General features: G+C 40.9%; 1 protein-coding gene across 1 annotated transcript in view; it reads left to right on the top strand.

The window, feature by feature from the left end:
- Positions 1-2494: 2494 nt before the first annotated feature.
- The window catches only part of myo10l3 (myosin X, like 3), a 51823-nt gene continuing 34925 nt past the window's right edge, over positions 2495-19392 (top strand). Inside the window, exons 1-2 of the mRNA XM_032530187.1 lie at positions 2495-2789; positions 15931-16029. Coding sequence (XP_032386078.1) covers positions 2769-2789; positions 15931-16029 — 120 coding nt within the window. The 5' untranslated portion in view covers positions 2495-2768. The remainder of the gene's footprint in view (positions 2790-15930; positions 16030-19392) is intronic.

The following is a 19392-nucleotide window of genomic DNA, read 5'->3' as shown; positions in this document are numbered from 1 at the left end:
TTTACCAAGCGGTGAATATTAGAATACTTTTTGACAGTTTCTTTTTGCACTGAAACATGATTACAAAAGCTGTTGGGATTAAAATGAGCCATTTCTTGTAAATAAATCTTGATTAGAAATATATTTCAGCGGCACTTCAGGTCAATTTGTACACAAGCGACAAGACTTTTGTCAGGGACTGTAGATAGTTTGTCTGTCCACTGTTATCCACCGGTCATGAGTGGGTGGCTGATCTTTCTGGCATAAGGTCGCAGATTAAAAGCTTGTGTTTTTCCTCTGAATTAGTTGTATAATCTTAAAAGACAACGAGTAAGATTCTGTCTGGTGAGAGTGGATTAAGTGTACAATAATATTTCTGTTTAGTTTACCAGCTTGTGCGCAATCATCTTCATGCCCTAAGGCATTTGCTTTCATGCAAATAATCTACTTTCACTCATGTATACTGTAGGTAATTATTATCTCAGAAGGGAGAAAATGGAACTTGTTGCACCCTACAAAGAAAATGTCAGTAATTATGTAAATCAATTTTATTTTGGCAACTGGATTCCCAGGGTTTTGATATCAGACTCTCAGCTCTCATATAACACGCACTGCCACTCTCCACCACAGTTGATGTGTAGATCCTGAGCTAGCTACTGCGTATTTATGGTCAGCATATTGGCTGCTTGAAACAAATAAATACAAATTGCACAGCCAGTCCAGCAGTCTAATTTGCAAAAAGTATGCATTGTGTTCAGTCACATGCAGGTTACCCATCCAAATGTGAGTACAAAGTTTGCTCTGTATCTGCTCCTCCAACTCCTGAGAAAATATTTGGGGCGTTAGCATGCTAGGTGGTCAACTTTTTTCAACAACCTTTTCCTATTTTGCTCTGGCTGGCATTATTGTTTTATATGGGGCTAAGCCATATGACTCAAAAACACAATTTATGTGTGGGCCAGAAAACCAAAACAATGAGCTAATTTTGGACATTAGCAAGCTAAATCTCGTGTCATGGGGGGTGCTTGGGTAGCTCACCTGGTAGAGTGTACCCACCACGTACAGAGGTTTATTACTCACCACAGCGGCCACGGGTTTAACTCAAACCTGCAGCCCTTTGCTACATGTCATTCCCTCTCTCTCTCTCTCTCTCTCTCTCTCTCTCTCTCTCTCTCTCTCTCTCTCTCCTCCCCTTTTCATGTATAAGCTGTCCTATCAATAAAAAGGCCTAAAAAGAAAATCGTATGCCGTGTTTCCACTACGTGGTGCCACTTTGCTTGATTCTACTGACTCTTTTCCGCCACAGATAATGCCCAGGGCATTCTAAATTTGAAACTGATGTGGTATAATCTAAGATGAACGTTGGCGTAGTTTAGCAGGGCTGTCATTTTTAAAAATCTGTAGCGAGAGAATAAAAAATTGTGGATGCCATTGATGGTAGCTTGGCTATTTAAAAATTCTGTTGTTGTGCAGGATGTTCCGTATCACGCTAGTGACGATTCTCTCTGACCAATCAGAGGTTTGCAGTGTTTTAACTCCACCTTCTAGTATCAGCTCAGGACGCTTGTAACCTTGACCGAGGTGGTACTAAAAAAAGTACCAGATACCAGTTACTATCAACAACATCTGTTGATGAAAAAAGCAGAGCTGTACCATGCAGTAGAAACACGGCATTAGTTGGTTATTGGAGTTGTTTAGTTTAATGTTGTCAAATTGTATGAATTTACACACCAAAATGAAATCCCATGAATGACAAATAGGCTTAATTAAAATCTATCTTCTCACTTGCTAGTTAGTTTGTATCACCAAACCACCAGACTCAAATGTGTCAGTGTTTAATTTTGTCTTGACACAAATCAGCCATTTATAAATAACCTCAACTAAATAAAATACTGTCCAAAGCGTGCTTTTTGGAGTTCAAATAAGGATATTTGATGCAAGAATAAGTATGAATCTGATGCCACACATGTATCTGTTGCCACCTATCAGTATTTAACAATGTGTTCTGGGCCTAGGCTACTCTCGTCAACTGGACCAACCTACCCAAAAGTTGGTATATATTTAACTCAGCCTTTATCACAAAATGCCTGTAACACACAGCATTTACAAATGGCAAGCATCAAAATTAGACTGCACATGTCCCGAGAGACCCACATCACTTGATGAACAATCATTGACTAAAACAAAGCCGACTCGCTCCCCCTGATCTGCCTCTTCCTCTTCCTTCTCAGTTTATTTTTCCCAAAAGAGGAAGTCAAAATAATGATTCCTCTCATCCTCACTGTGTGTGTGTGTGTGTGTGTGTGTGTGTGTGTGTGTGGTGTGTGTGTGTGTGTGTGTGTGTGTGTGTGTGTGTGTGTGTGTGTGTGTGTGTGTGTGTTTAATAACGAAGTAGAAATGTGCACATCTTTTAAAACCATCAGACCCTTTGTAGGAATGGACACAAAGAGGGCGTATGCCGAGGGGAGGTCCGGGACCCTGCAGGCTCCGCCTCTGTGCATAATGTGCCGGCTTCATTGAAACGACTAGACAGCAGCAACACGGCACAGCCCCACACAGGCTTCACGGGACACTCAACAAACAGTGAAGAAGACTTTGTAGGAAGTGTAGGAAAATAGGACTGCAAATGTCTCGACTCTTTTAAACGGGGGGACGGAACGAAGAACTTTTCTTTATAGGCTACTAACGACGCGGATGGAAATCATTTGGGAATACAGCTTCCTCTCCTCCTCAACCGTGGTACCCTGAACTCAGACTACAAAGGGACGTGAGGATTGGGCACCGTGAAAATGGATACATTCTTTTTAGAGGTAAGTTACAATTACTTTCTACAGACAGAAACAGTGTTTTATATTTGCTCTTTATTCTCTACGTGGCTCCTATTTACATTGGGACCGCCACGGTCTTTGTTTTGTTTTTTACTGACCTTATGTTGTGTTCTGCGCGTGCCTAAGCCTGGCTGGTCCAGTTTTAGCCTCTGAAAAATGTTTGCTAATTTATCACCAAAAAGCACCACTTTGTGATATTCAGTAAGCTATGCTATGTTTGTGGTCGTAATGCTTTATTAGACATTAATATAAATGTGACTAGCTCTGGGATAGTCTGCAGGATGCAGCTGTAATGAAAACTGTAATAACCCAACAAGCATCGGCTACATTAAGTGAATTTTTTGCTATGCATCACTTAAAAAAAACTCAATTCTGCCCTAGATAATCAAATTACTGACAATATAAAAACAAAAAGGATACATTCTTCATTCTCTGTTTCATCTTTTGTAGATTTAGTTTATGGAGAATCCAGTGAACGTATGTGACCGTGTACTGAAGGTTGGATGTGTCATCTACAAACCTGCCCAGACACAGACACACTCACACACACATAGAAGCTATGTAAAGACTAGCTATAGGCCTGAGCTATGTCATCCCCCTTTGACTCATGAGAGAGGAACACACACACTCACACACAGACAGACAGTGTGTTTTAGGCCCTGACACACCTTAGTGATAGTGATGTGAGTCTCCTCCTCTCATAGTCCCACCACTCACCTCCTGTATCTCTACCAACAGCATCAGCAGTACTTGACCCTCAGTGATGAGCTGTGTTTTGACTCAATGTAGGTGCAGTGTTTTCAGGGCTGACTCCTGGATTATGCTGTTTCCTGCTTCATACTCCATACTTTAACTGGAAGAGACCTGCAGTTTTAAACAGATATGTTGGGATAATATTAGACTAATTGAGGTAATTCACTCTTTGACGTGACAGAGATTTCTGCTTGACCAAAGCTATTAAAGCTAACGTTGGAAAAGACGCTATTAAAAAGTTGTTATTATATTCACTTTGTAAAATGTATTTAAGAATTTGAAAATAAAGACAGTGCTTAGTTCCAGAGTTTCACTTACCTACAAAATTCTGGAAGTGAAGTAAGACAAGGATTAAATACGACCCAGTGAAAATAAGCGCAACAGATAAATCTTAGGTGTGATTCATCACCGTGTGCATCCAGTGAATCAATCTGACTGATTTTGACAGCTAACATGATGTAGATGTTAATCCATGGCTGATTTGATCGCTTTTTTTAAGCCTTTGCAAATGTTTAAATATGCTTCTTGATCTAAAAAGAGACATTCTTTTGCAGATCTGGCTAATCAAAATGATTATCGAATGTCAGTTACTTCTAATCTAGAGTCAGATTTCTCTTGCACGTCACCATTGGCGACGGTAAAGATGGTGACAGGGTTAGAGTGTAAGGGGGGGGGGCAGATACAAGGGTGTGTACTCAGAAGTGTATCCTAAAAGCCCATCCTGGCCATCAGAGTGGCTTTTCCTCTCAGGTGCTGACACAACACTGTAAAACCATCAGCGACACTCCCTCCATTCCACACCCAATCCGTCCTCTGAATGGATATGACTAAACACAGAAAATTACCATGAGTGTGTTAGAAATGGTCTGTGCCTTCTAACTTCTGCCAGACTGCTGTGTTTGGTCATTGTATACTTTCATAAGTCAGGAAAGCCCTGTAATATATGAATTGACAGTCTAATAATAAGCTAAACATCTGTATTTAAACATAGAACCTCTTAGATATGTTATGTCTCTGTGAAGCATCCTGTTGATGAAGTTGAATCCCAGCTATGTGCATTTCTAAACTTAGTTATCAGTTTCTTTATAGCAGCAGCTGCTACATGCTGTAAAGCCCCACAAGGACCTTTCCACACCCATTAACTCCTTCCCTGCATTACACTCCAAATTCCTTTCTCTTAAGAGATACTCTGACTGAGGGAATTCTAGATTCCCATCCCTGACCCTTGAAATTCCCGGTCATGGCCAGCCTGTCATCTATGCATTGTAGAGGTGTGGTGACAAGGCTTTAGGTTTCACACACACACCACACACACACACACACACACACACACACACACCACATTCTCCCCATCCTGAAACATCCTCAACAGCTCTACAGTAGGCCTATGTGCTGTTTATCTCTGGTTCTTAGAAGCTGGAGCCATGGGTCTGCATGTTTGGTGAGCATTCTGTGTTGAAATGGGTAATGTGAGAAAGGCCAACCTGCTATGGAGGTTGAACTATATTTCTACCCAGGGTCTTTTCTACCCAGTTGTCACTTCCTCCAGCTGCCACTTTAGAGAGCTGAGAATCTGAGATCATCTCTTTTCGCTTCCAGCAATGCAGACGGCTGATTAAGGAAGGAAGTCAGGAAGGGAAGTTGGGATGTAAAGGAAGGAAAAGTACAAAAATGGCTAATGAGTCCTGCAAGTCTTTGTATTGTTTCTATCTTAACTTGAAGTTGAAGTGCTTACTGTGTGCATTAAAGCATCAAATGAGGGGCTTTTCAAACAATGTCATAGATCGTCTTGAAGTGAGGTGAATTAACAGCCGGTTGTTTATGAACAAACAGAGGGAGGTATTATTAAGGTAGTGGTTTATGTGTGTGTCAGCAGAACTCCTGCAGCTTTGGTACAGTCTGGAGGTGGTTTAATCTGTCACAAGAGCACTGGGAATAATTACCAACAGGCATTGTTTTACCACACACCAAATAACATGCATAATCCTTTCTTAGAATGACACAGATGCCTGGTTTTAGGGTGTTTGGAAACCATTGCTCATAATGAAAATTTGGAATTTATTGAATTTGGATTTTCCATTTTAGCGTTAATAGTTTACATTTTTTTACATGTTAAAGTTTGCTTTGAAACTAGTTTGGTAATAGTCTTAATCTAACCTTTTCACACCTCTAGCTTGTGTTTGCCTTTCTTGTGTCACTATCAGTAACATGACCCTTTCTATCAGCAAGCTGACTGTCACACGGGGGGGTTCAGTGCTGTGATAACCTACCCATGCTGTTGACATTAGCTTTAACCTGCTACATCACAAAGCTTTTCAGACATAACTGTATGTGTATTTTTGGCAAAAAAATAAAGAAAAAGAACAATGTTTCCAGTCAACAACGAATAATGCAGCGCAGGAGCTTGTCTTCCTATCTATTAGCTTATGATGATGGACAAACACTTGCTGTATGATGTGGCATAACAACTTTTTTCACGGAGTTTCTGGCTGTCTTGTCTGCTTTATCCTCCCAAAACCATCAGCCTTGAAGCAGTTTTTTTTGTTGACATTTTCTTATTCAATGTCTTGCCGAGTTAGATGAGAAAATAGATACAGTATACATCTTCTTATTTTACTCCTGGCCAGAAATCAAATTAGCACTCCCTCCAGCTTCTCAGGTTTAACAGAAAACGTTCAAAAAACGTTCTCAATACACAGCTCATAAAAAACATACTGACAACACTGAATCTACTCTCAACATCCATTCTTTGTGTGTGCGTGTGCGTGTGTGTGTGTGTGTGTGTGTGTGTGTGTGTGTGTGTGTGTGTGTGTGTCCCTCCCTCCCTATCAGGAAAGTCCTGGGTGTGTCATTCTCTGAAATATAAATCACCTTAGGACGCTTGGGCGAATCTCTAAATTTCTTGCCCTCTCAACAAGGCTATGATGAAAAAAAACATCCTTAGCCATTGTCTGCCAAATCTGTGAATTTAATGCAGTCTTGCAGTTATGTCTGGACCTGTAGAAGCAATAGCTCATGTTCAACTTGGATTTATCCAAGGGAGTTAAGAAAAACAACTATTTGAGAGTAGGAAGCTGTTTATGTTTGACATTCTATGAGAGTCATCAATCCTTTCTTTAAACTCTCTGCAAGAAAACAACAAGCATATTTCTCAAAATACTGAACTTTTTTTTTCACATCTCAACATTTGCAGTGAAATAATACATTGCAAAACAGATTCTTGTTGCTGTCCCTCTGTGACCAGAGAGTTTTCTGAACGATAAGTCACACTGTTCTGCTCATGTTACCTGTGTGGCAGCTGTCTGTGTTATGTTGTCCTGTCTCTTCTTCATGTCTCAATAAGATTTTCAGTAATGCCCCTGTACATCTCCAGCAGGTGAATCTGGACTCTATGCCAGATCAATCTCGCCACTCCTCGAACACAATAATTCATTTTTTTACCAGATTAGCGCGCAGTGTATTTGCGCGGCTAGATTTTGAAAGGAAATTAAAGTTGCTGTTTATCGCCGCTAACGCGTCACACAATAAATGTGTCTCGACCTTCACCTTGGCCTCTTCAGCTGACAGACACAGTGAGCTGGCAATGAGTGTAGCTTAAATCATAACCCTACGTTCAGAGGTCTCGCCTGGCAGCTTAATAACAGCCAACCTGTGATTACTGCTCCCAGGCCAGATGTTGACTTTCCTTTTTTAGCCCCCTATGATTACTGTGCATAGAGGCAGCCTATTACGTTATTGAGTATGTCTCGACACACTTGCCTGTACAGTATATTGTATTGTACATTGCAACAACTATAGGGGAATAAAGCCTAAGGTTAAATATATTTATTTAAAATTGGTGACTCCCTCATGCTGAGGTTACTGCTACAATATTTTAATTTCAGGACTACCACCCCGCCATTCCTAAGTACACATCCCACACTGCTTGAGCCTTGACTGCCATGACCTGAAGGGTCTAACAGGCACCTTGGTGCTTAAAAGAAGCAAACAACACAGCATGGCACAATCCACAGTCATGTCCTGTTTGCTCTCCCATCCATTCCCACTCTGTTTTATTAGACATGAGTGTGTGTGGTTTGGCCTTAGGTTGTTGTTAGGGTCGTACATACTGATATTGAGATTTGCATGTGGAGAAATGTTCCGTATTTTCAAGACTCTGCATTATGTTAGTTTCTCCCTCTTAAACCCAAAGTTCCTTTACATCGTCATCCTCAAAATTAATTCAAAAATTCTGTCCATACTCCTTAGCTAGAGAGAAAAGGCAACAGTCTTTCGTAGTCTTTGATCATCCATTCCTAGACCGAGACACATGAACTTTCCAATGCTGCACAACCGCAATCGTTTTGGGCACGGTTACGTGATCGTGATTGCTTTTTTTGTCCAAATAACAGTCCAAACTCCAAATATATATTCCATTTACTGTCACATAAGATAAAAGAAGCAAATTCTAACATTTGAGTAAATAATAAAAATAGCTGCTGATTAATTTTCTGTCAATTAGTGAATTGCTTGACTAATTTGGATCTGTCTGAGTGTAAATATATTGCAAATCACCAGTCTAAAAACTGGCAGAATAATGACAAATGCCCAGAATCCATCCAGGGATATTCAATTTAAAATGAGAGAAAAGCAAGCACATCATATGTTTGAGAAGATGTAACAGGCAAATATTAATGTCTTTTTCATTTATAAGGACAATGTACATTAATCAACATTTCTGTAAATGTGCCAGTGCTAGACAGCTGGATACTTTTCAACTGTCGTCCAGAGCATCAGGAAACAGCAAGACTAGTATGTGTTAAAATGTACCGACAGAAGACAATAGGACACCATAAAGTTTCTTAAATGAACAATCACTAATCTACATTGTCATTTGATTAATCAATAATTGTGCCAGCAATTCAACATGCATAAACCGGGTAAGACAGCAGGGTCCCAGGAGCCATAAAGATCAATCTGGAACATTGGAAGGTACGAGTGAAGGTCAAAGGCAATGTAACAGGAGCCAGGTCGCCTAGCGATGACTCCAGTCAACCTTAACAACCACTACCCCACTGGCCTGTGCCCAAGATGACTCAAGCAGTCAAACACACACATGCTCAGTCTCTGACTGTCCTGACTGAACTGCATTCCTGGAATAGCTTTGGGATTCCTGCTGTGTGACCCCACAGATAAGTACAGAGAAGGCTAGACATGTAAATGACAGACAGGAGGAGGAATGCCAGGTGGCTGTGTAGATATTCAAAGTCATGGAGCTTAGCTGACAATCCAATCAAACATGCAGTAATCACATCATATGTGACCCTCTTCGTCCCATCCTGGAACCTGTAATATTTTTTAGAAAAAGTATCATATACTTCAATGTGTAGAACAGTAGTGGAAGGGGAAACATGTCATCACAGGATAAGGATGTAAAGCAGGGCACTGTGCCAGGAGTCTGTGGCAGAGTGTCAAGTGTTCCTTGTCTTCTTTCTGTGCTCCAGAAGACATCATTTGTTATGCAGATTCTCTTCAATATAGCCATTAGCAACATGGCAGATTAGCTACATCAGATACAGACAGAAACAGACACACAACAGACACAACAACACTACCAAACACATGCAGACATGCTGCGCTCTCTCTCTCTCTCTCTCTCTCTCTCTCTCTCTCTCTCTCTCTCTCTCTCTCTCTCTCTTCACACACACAGCTTCACAAATTTGCTTTACTTGCTAGATGAATGTTATGACGCCATTTAGTATCTTAATGAAAATAGCTTAAAACACAGCAATGACAGCATTTCCATTAACCTAGTGACACAGTTGCATTTATATCTCCTTCATCCTCAGACCTTTGTCTTTGACAAAAACAGTCTATGAATATGCAAATGAAGCATGGGTTTACTGGTGAGGCTGCTGCATCTGGGCCGTCCTGCTTTAGGTCTGTTTGTAGTTTCCTCAGCAGGGGGTTCAGGCAGCTCCTCGGAGTCGAGAACAATTGATGAACTGCACCCTTTTTTCCTATTTTTCCTCTCACTCCCCCTCCACCAGAGACTGGGGGAAGCCCTGCTCCTCAAGGGACTCCTCCTCCTCCATTAGCTAATTTCTGATCAGCTGCTCCCTCCATCATTAATTCATATGTCTTCCAGCACAGATGCTGAAAGTTGCCTTTAATCATTTGATTTCTCCCCTCGGTCACACACCATGCCCTTCCCCGCCCTTACCCCATGCTGGCTGCGGGCACCAGCAGGCAGATGTTACAGTGACAACAAGGAAACAGAAACAAGAAAATGTAAAAGGACCCTGCAGAATCGCACTTGCAATAAATTACTTTAAGTTATACCTAGTTTATTTTTTTATATTGATCACTACTTATATAATCTATATGAGACTTGAGTATAATGGGATGATATTTATGACAGCCAAATAACTGTTGCTTAAGCTAGCATGTTGCCAGTGGGCTGCATTACTGAATTCTTGTGTAAAATTGTGTAAACATTTTCTCAATAACCCCTATGGAAGAATTCCTGAGAATGGCACCTAACCCACTGATTGGCCCAGAGGAGCTGCTCATAAGAACAGTGGAAAAATATACTGTACATAATACGTAACGTATTATAATATGTAACATTTTAATTCAGAAGATTTCCTTAGAGTAAAAAAATCTCAGCATCCTGACAAAGATGAAGCTGATTCAAAATGTTGTAGTAATAAGATCATAAGTAACTGTCTTTCTGTGTTTGTGATAACTGTAACTTTCTGATGAGGTTTTACTGTTTGTAGGACATCCAGCTGTGCAGCACTGGAAAGCTTGTGGCCAAAGAACCAGAGGGACCTTTGACCAGTTTCTCCTCCCAGCTACAGTCGGCCCATTTGTTTAATCTTGCCAGCTACTTGGCCGATCCTCCTCATTCCACTCACTCAGCATGCAGAAGATTTGGTTACAATCCCTGAATTTGGTTCTTTATTCTTCTAGCTACATGCATTCCAGTGGCTTTATTATTCTTTGCCTATATCCATTACAAGCAAATAAAAAAGCCTAATTTCTACAAAATGTTTGAACTAATTTATCTACAAAAGACTTCATAGGCACACTCACACACACATTGGCAATATGCAAATGTCAATACGCTGTTGGACCTTTTTAAACGCAGGCGATCCATCCAGCTAATGTTTTGGACCTCACATCTGTCCAAGTGAGGTCACAAAGGGTTAGTGACTTGGCCTCATGGCTCTCTATTGTTATGATAATGCTGTTATGTCCTGGTATTTAAGGTGCAAATAGAGTGCTGGATCGTGGCCCTATATATGAAAACGAGATGTGTTTTTGAACATCTGCTTTTAAAGGAGATGCAGTAGATCATTGAAAACTTTGAGATTTATTCCGACCTTAGAAAAAACATAATTTCAAAACAAATACACCTGAATGAGCACACAAAAGCGAGGACATTTGAGAGGGACAAGTGAAAGCAGCAGTTTCTTTTGGGCACTTATGTTCCTAGTGGATACTTTTGGTCTTACGTTTATTACAGCACAACTAATGAGATGCTTGTCAGTCCAGTTGGATGACCTTGTCTGTTAGCCAGGCAATTCTGACCATAGACTGTATAAAATATGGACGTAGTCTCCATGACGACACCGATTTCTGAAGAGCCAAAATTAAGCTCAAAGTGGGCAGCTCTTGGTGGCTCCAGCCGTTGCAGGGCCTGACAATGGCTAATCCAAAAATGGGCAAAGAAATGGAGAATGGATGGAGCTGAGGTGAGCCTAATGACGCCTACAGTAGAACAACCTTAATTTTGTTGAACTTTAAAGAACTTAGCTTTAGAAACCAAATCCTTTTTTATACCAGGATGTACGCAGGTTTAATTCCGCTGTAAAATTGGGCATTTTAACATGGCGGTCTGTGGGGATTGATCTCTTTTGGAGCCAGCCTCAAGTGGCCACTGAGCACTGCTGTCCACTGTGCAGGTGTTCACTCGCAGCTCCTTGAAACCACACTATGATCCAAGAACTTGGCTGTTCAACCGTGTCCAAGTCAGGATGAGTAAATTAGCTTTCTTTTGTTCTGTCTGATATGATCACCCAATACTGCCTGCGCTCATGCCACGCCAGACAGCAGAGAAAGAGCTGTGGCACCTTGTACCGTGTATTCACTTAAATATTTAAGGCTCATTCATTAGCAAATCTCTAAACTTAATTTCATTATACAAGCTGCAGAAACTTAAGCCTCTAACTCTGGGATCACATCATTCGCTACAAGTGGTCAGAGAGCGTGATGGGACGTCGGCGTGCGGCCTGTTTTGGTGGGTCAGATTACTACTGTCAGGCGGGTTCTGCCTCAGCAGTGTTACATGTGCTCAGTGGTGTGCAGCATTAATAATTTGAAAGTAGCTTGAGCTGGAAATGTCAAGGCAACAGTTAAGCTTTGCTTTTTAATAGAGCTGTTAAAACACCTGGTTACTGGAGGCTTAGGAGTTACCTGATAATTAACCCCAGTGAAGGCTGTGTTTCATTATAAGATTAATGCTGTACTTTTAATGTTCAATGATTAATATGTAAGAAGTACCCACGCTGTTTCACTGGTTTAGTCAGAATGGTTAGTTGTGCTACAGCAGGTGATTCAAGTTTAGGGGACTTAACAGAAGTTGAGACCCATGTCCCTTTTGTGTCCCAGCTGGTCATTGTTTGGGACATTTCCGCTTGGTTAACTTCTGAGCTCTCTGTCAGAGGTGGTTGCCTTTGTCCTGACTTAGTGACGGAGCTCCTGAGGATGGAGGGGGCAAGAGGGAGGAATTTTTGTGAGACCATCTGTCTCAGCTTCAGACTCTTTAGACACACACACACGCTCACACATAAAAAGACACAAACAAATGGACAAACACATCTGCTGTTGGCTGTCTTGAACCCTGGAGTCACATCACGTCTTTTACCAACTTATATTTTACTGTCTGACAGTCTTCTAGACAAATCCCTGTGTTTATCTAAGACAGACCTCAATGTCCAAATGTTTGGATGATGATGAAAGTATGACCACTCCTCACAGCTAATGGTCTTTAGAGCTGACTTTTACTAAGATGAAGGGATGAATGCTTCCTTATTCTGCGCTTGTTTGACATTGGTGCATATTTAAATTAAAATCTTATGTTAAAATCTTATGAATGTGAGTTAAAAAGGCAAAGCAAGTAATATTTTGGATACTTTTCTTGTATAAATTAAGGGTGTAATATTAGAAAACATGGGTTGCTGGAGTTTTTTTTCCGTGTCTATAGGTTTTACTTTTCTACCTTTTAATTTATTTCTGAATTACTTCACTAGCATGTATAAATAAATGAAAAACAAGTTTGTATTTTGTGTTGTAGTAGTATGTTAATGAATGTATTAAGAATAAAAACTGAAATGACAAAAAAGAAATGTGAGCTACAAATGATTGATAGAATCTGATACATGTGCAACATGAAACTAATACATTTTTTTGTTTGTTAGGCATCTAGTGATGGCTAACTGATGGCTGTTTCTGCACAATTTAGATTATAGAGGTTGGTGGGCAGATCTCCAGAGAACAAGTAACTCTCAGACAGATGCTGGTGCAGCAAGCCAAGCCAGAATTGGCATCTTTACGGGCAGGCTTGTTGCTGACTTTTGGTTGACCATATAGTGTTGACTCAATTAATTAAACACATATTATGTAAATGATTAGATCTGAACCGTCTGGAATGAGCATGCTGTGTGAAGACTTTGTATATGTCTTTATCCATAAAATAGTTACTGGGCCTCTCTTTGTTTATGTGAATGGAAAACTTTTGAGACAGACTCAGCAACTGAACCATTCAAGTCAAATATTTGGAAAATTATCCTTTTAATTTACGTCACTGCAATTGAAGTAATACCGCAATGTGGTGTAGATACACACAGTATTGTGAGCCATCTCACTGCTTTCCATGTCATGCCCTTCTTGCTGTTTAACTTTGTATACCATCTCATACCTTTAGTTACAACCTACTCCGTGCATGTTTCTTTGCTTTGTCAGCTCCACTGAGTACAAACAGCATACAAAACGACAAGTACCAGCAATATTCTGCGGATTTCAAGTCCCTGTGATTTACAGTTACATAACAGCAACTGATCTTCTTAAAATCTATAGAGTAAACACTATTAATCTCCTTACTGGACCTCAGCGAACTCACGTGAAGCGACTTTTCCCTGAATAGGGTATGCATGCCAGGCTGGTACCAGGCAGACACAGTAATCCGCTGGTATGGAAGTAACCAATCTTCTTATACGAAATGGAAACTGAGTTAATGTGTGACCATGTTTTGGTGAATATCACAGTTTTATTTATGTCCTGATGTTTATGTGTGTCTGCCTCTTTTTTCCAGACAATGGGAGGCGGGACATTATCAGGTGCCTGTGTCCTTCCTCGTTCTCCTCTCGCCCCCTCCCAGCCTGTTCCTAATTTACATGACCCCCTTTATTCCACTCACTGCTCTCCCCCGTGGTTTGAGAGAGCTACATTTAGCTGCTCGCCATTAGTCGACTGGAAAAAAAAATCTTGATGATGGAAGTAGGATTGCAGACTGGCTGGTCAGACCGAGTGACCCTTTGTCTAAAAAGGAAGCCTAAATCACAAAATAAAGAAAAGAGTAGAAGCCAATCATCATCCTGAGCTGTTGAGCAAGTTAATTTATTGGACCAATTTCCTCTTTTCCTCTGTGATTCAGCACTGGCACAAGCAGATTGCATTTTACGTAGATATCTTTTGTATTAAACAAAAGCATCTCGATCTTTGTTCTGACCCTGGTGGCAAACACATTTGTGCTCCACAGATGAGAGAGCGTGTGCACACACGTGGCAGCCTGTTGTTAATAGTTAATGAGGATTGATGTCTGGAAGTGGTGACCTTGTGTAAGGTTTCCTAGTGGAATCCATGCATATTGATCTCTTCAGTTTGATGCTCTGTCGGACAGACAATTCCCTTTTGCTGCATGTTTTTTCCCAGCCACTTCAATGGTGTTGTTGATTAATGGTGTTAAGTCAAAGAAAAGCCATATACAAGAGAGACTGACTCACAGGCCACATTTCTCCAAAGTGCACATCCTATAAATCTTACACTGAAAACCAAAAAGATCAATTAGCATTACATTATTTATAGACTTTAGACCATGAACTGAGGAAATACAAACAGCCTTCTTAAAGGAAACGTTTGACAATTTTGGAAATATGCTTGCAGAAAGTTAAGTTAGAAAATCAGATCATTCCCATAACCCCTCGTAAAACCACAAATTGTCTTTTCTGCGCACTTTGTTAACTTCAAGGTAGAACAGCTGGGCTAATTGTTTCTAGTGTTTATGCTAAGCTGAGACAATCGTTTGCTGGCTGTAGCTTTATATTTAACATGAGAGTGGTATCTATCTTCTCATCTAACTCTTGGTAAGAAAACAAATAAGTGCATTTAAAAAAATGTAAAATATTCCAGTGAAGGTCATCCATTCAACATCAGATGTTTTCCAGTAATTTATATTGTTTAACCAAAGGTGACATTTGTTGTTTTTGACTGTGACAAATGTGGATCTGGTCATCGTAAAAGATTTACAGGCGTTCACTCTCATCCACTAGGCAGCCGGTTCTATAAATGTGTCTTCCACAACTGTAAGGAAATCACCCTCAGATTCCTGTTATTGCTTCTGGTCACTGAGCTGCTAACAAACATGTCTTGGAAGGTCGGTGACTTCACAGGGATACACAAACGCAGGAGGACAGGCCGCCCAGATCAGCTGTAGTGCTGGTGTTAAACTCCGTGTGGAACCAGGATCTGATCTGGGCCGGTGGCAAGAAGCTAGTTGTTGTCTGCCTGATGGTAATACAGAACAAAGGATGTGGGCATAGAAACATTTGTATTGATTTATTTGCTAAAGTGGCAAATTGTCATTCGGGTACATATTTTTCTATTTTATGGAGTCAAGAAACCCTCTCAACCAAACACACCCTTTTCATTATTGCTTGGCAAACAGCTTTTCTCTACTAGGGGCAAGGGCAGTTTAATAAGAGGATAACTGTGCCAGTTTGGTGTGGTTAGGGAGGAACTATGTGGCAGAGAGTGGTGAGCAATGCTGAGAAAAAGAGAAAAATGGGGGAAAAGACATTGAAGGAAGAAAACCAGTAGACGTGATCCCAGTTTTTCTAGAATATATCTGCTGTTACTCATCTGCCATGTTCATATTACACATATAGGAATATTTCTTTTGTGTATTTCTGGGTTAAACGTTTCCTTTTCTTGTTCTAAAAATGCGATTGTAAAACAAATGTCCAGTACTTTCTCCCTCAAACAGATGATTTCAATATGAGCCCTATGTACAGATGCTAATGATGTGTTTCTGCCTATTGTATTGCAGGGGGCCCGTGTCTGGCTGAGACACAAAGAACAACTCCTCCCCTCCACCGTCAGCTCTTGTAACAATTTGTCCATGGTCCTCACTACGGATTATGGGAAGGTAAGAAGACATTTTCCCTGCTGAAGCATTAATGCTGCCAATGAGTTACTTTAAACTGTCCCAAACTCTCATCTGCCCACTGTGTCTGCACCATGAAGCATTTTTCATATGTTAAGACTGTTCTCACATGATTCTACAAACTGCAAAAAAAAACTGCATTTATATCATATTAAGGGTTTACAGGCTTTAACTGATTATAATGTACATTAAATCCTCCTCTCATCTTTCATTTTCTAATTTACAAGGTTGTTGTATGCCCAGTGTGTATGTGAGGAGGTTAATTATTTGCACACATGTGTTTCATCGCAGGGCTCAGCAGTGGGATCAACACCTTTTGTAATAAAGTAAGAATGACAGGAATGGGCTTCTTGTGTCAAATTGTTGGCCCAAGCTTATCTGTTTGGCAGTGCATGGTGGTCTTTGTGTCTGGAGGAAATCCTGTCAGAGAGAGAGAGAGAGAGAGAGAGAGTGAGAGAGGTGGCGGTGGACGGTTAAAAAATAGTTTCTTAGTCGAATGTCGAGTATTGGTCAAAAATAAGCTTCCAGTACCACTTCTTATCAGTACCAGTCGCATCTAGTGGAATGCCTTTGTGCTGAACAAACCTTTGAACAAAACTGTTGAGTGGCACATATGATCGTCCATTGGCTCTTGACTGACTATTCCAACTCAGCCGCACCTCTTTGGTCAGGTCAGGGCTTCGGGAAGGAACAGGGGAGTGCCAAAGGACTGACTCTTTCCACATCCATGATCCTAACCACAAGCCAAGGCCCTGCATTATCCCTTCACTGGAGTGCTTGACTGTTCATGTAAAGAAGGGTGGTGAGCAGTGTGGTGCTGCATGGTTTGAGCATAGGCCTGAGCTGAGGGTGGTGCGCTCAAGCTAGAGAGTTACAGTATAAACGATGTGTGAGAGAGAACCGATGAACTCATCCTGAGCATATGTGTTGTTTCTATGGTCAGCAGTGGGGATTCTTGTAGTGTAAGAAGGTCACCATGTGCTGTCAAAGAGGCAGGGATGACTGACTGATGGAGACACCATCTATCACAGCTAGGAAGGATTCACAGCACCAGGTCGGTAGTTGAGAAGAGAATTGGAAAATTCAACCCTACTTCTACTACTACTTTATTGTTTTAATATGACCGGAGAATACCACAGGGTTTTGTTCTCATTCCAAAAACATTTCACAACCCTCAGTATGATTTAAGAAATAAGATTTGGTTAACATGATGTCACGTTTTTATGTGTGACTGAGTGTATGATCAGGGTGTTGCAGCTGAACTGAAGCTGCACCGTCCTCACTGCAAGCTCAAAATGTGCTGGTCATCAGGCCAGGCACATGGTCTAAGAGTCTGCAGCCTAAATGACAAGAATGTGAGACTGAAAAACAGACCTCATGATCACTGGCTTATGTCATCCACTGTCTGCTGACGTTTATTTGTGTTTTGATTATCTTTAATTAACCCAGCTCCTCTAGTAGGTTAAGGGTATTGTGTGTGTGTGTGTGTGTGTGTGTGTGTGTGTGTGTGTGTGCGCATTGTCTATCAGTCTGTCTTTGTCCTGGTATCTTTACAGCCATGTGCAGCATATTCTCTTCAGGGGGGTGGGATATACCGTTATCCATTGCTTCAGTGCTCACACTAAGGTGCAGCCCTTCCTGAGTGCTCAGCTTGCAGACTCAAGAGTGTGTCTTTACCCATACTGCCTCAGCTTAACAGGCTGACCTGGCGGCTGTCACATTCACCTTCATATCATCATGTATCACTGTCTCATCCCCAGTGCACCACAGACCTGAGTGGACCACTAAGAAACAGCAGACACACTGAAGCTGAGATAATTGTGCATGGGTGTGTGTGTGTGTGGTGTGTGTGTGTGTGTGTGTGTGTGTGTGTGGTGTGTGTGTGTGTGTGTGTGTGGTGTGTGTGTGTGTGTGTGTGTGTGTGTGGTGTGTGTGTGGGCGCGCGCGCGCGCGTGTGTTTTGTGGCCAGATGGCACCAGCTGGATTAAGTGCATGAGCTGCACATGTAAAGAAAAGCAGGAAGAGGCTCTGTCACCTGAACCAAATAGCTCCTGCTGTTGATGTCATCTTCACTGGACTGAATAATAAATTTGAGATTGAACTGTATCAGAGAGGGGGGGATGACATGGAGCAAAGAGCCAGGGGTTGGAATCAAACCCGCGACACTGTGATAATGAACGAGCCGTAGTACATGGGGCCCACGCTCAACCAGGTGAGCTACCAGGGCGCCCCCATTTTTATTTTACTTTTATGGATCAATAATTTGACAAATACAGCATGTTATACTGCTATAGCTTACATTTTTGTCTGTTGTAAAGCATACGGATCAAACTTATGGCCAGACATTGTTTCGTAAAAGAAATTGTAGATTGATCCATTACTAGACATCTATTGATAACCGAGTCATCATTAAATCAAGCAAAAATGCCAGAAATTCTCTGCAGTTTCCAAATCGTGAGACTTTGTTTGTTTCCTTTGTTTTATTTAATATTAAACTGAAAATCAAGCAATCTGCTGATGTGAGATTGCGATTTGGGGAATTGTGATGGATGTTTTTTGTATTATTTTCTAAAATTCTAATTTGTTTATTGAGAAAGTAATCAGCAGATTAATTGATGTTGGTGTTAGTGTTAGTTGCAGCCCTTAATTCATTATTTTGGTCATTCTGCTGAAGAAACATACCACCTTAGTTTATTGCTCAAGATAAAAAGCACCTCTCCCGATTTGGTTTTAGGTCTTGTCCTTTCTTCTGCACAAATTGATATTTACACGATAAACAAAACCATTCATTTAGTTTTTTGGGTTGATGCTTTGCCTCAATAATATGTCTCTCACCAAGTGTGATTTCTGAAGTTGTCCATGGCCTGCAGTTATACAGTCTCTGAGATTTAAAATAGCACATTGATGGCCCCTCAGATTCTTCTGGATTATTAGTCAATGGAGCCATTATGTGAGCCTTTTGTGAGTGATGTGTATTGATGAGTGCACTCACAGAAATAACGTGCTCTCACACAAACATTATTGTGAGCAAGTGTGTGTGTGTGTGTGTGTGTGTGTGTGGTGTGTGTGTGTGTGTTAAAGCGTAAATGTGTGCTAAACAAATGTCTTGGTTTGATGTATGTCATGTTTTCAGATTATATCAGAATTTTGAGCAGGATGTAAAACTGTCTGTGTTATTTTTTTATTTTTATTTTCCCCTTTAATAGACCTAACTCGTTCCTCCCCTCCATGTCTCGGGGGTCTGGGCGGGATCCCTCCTCAGCAGATGGAATCCCTGTAAGACAGACAGAGAGGGTCAGACAGAGTTAAAATATAAATGGAGAAAAACACACAGTGATGAACAAG

This window comes from Etheostoma spectabile, chromosome 11 (genome assembly GCF_008692095.1).
Source record: "Etheostoma spectabile isolate EspeVRDwgs_2016 chromosome 11, UIUC_Espe_1.0, whole genome shotgun sequence".
NCBI lineage: Eukaryota > Metazoa > Chordata > Actinopteri > Perciformes > Percidae > Etheostoma > Etheostoma spectabile.
This window is presented reverse-complemented; position numbering and strand designations above follow the sequence as displayed.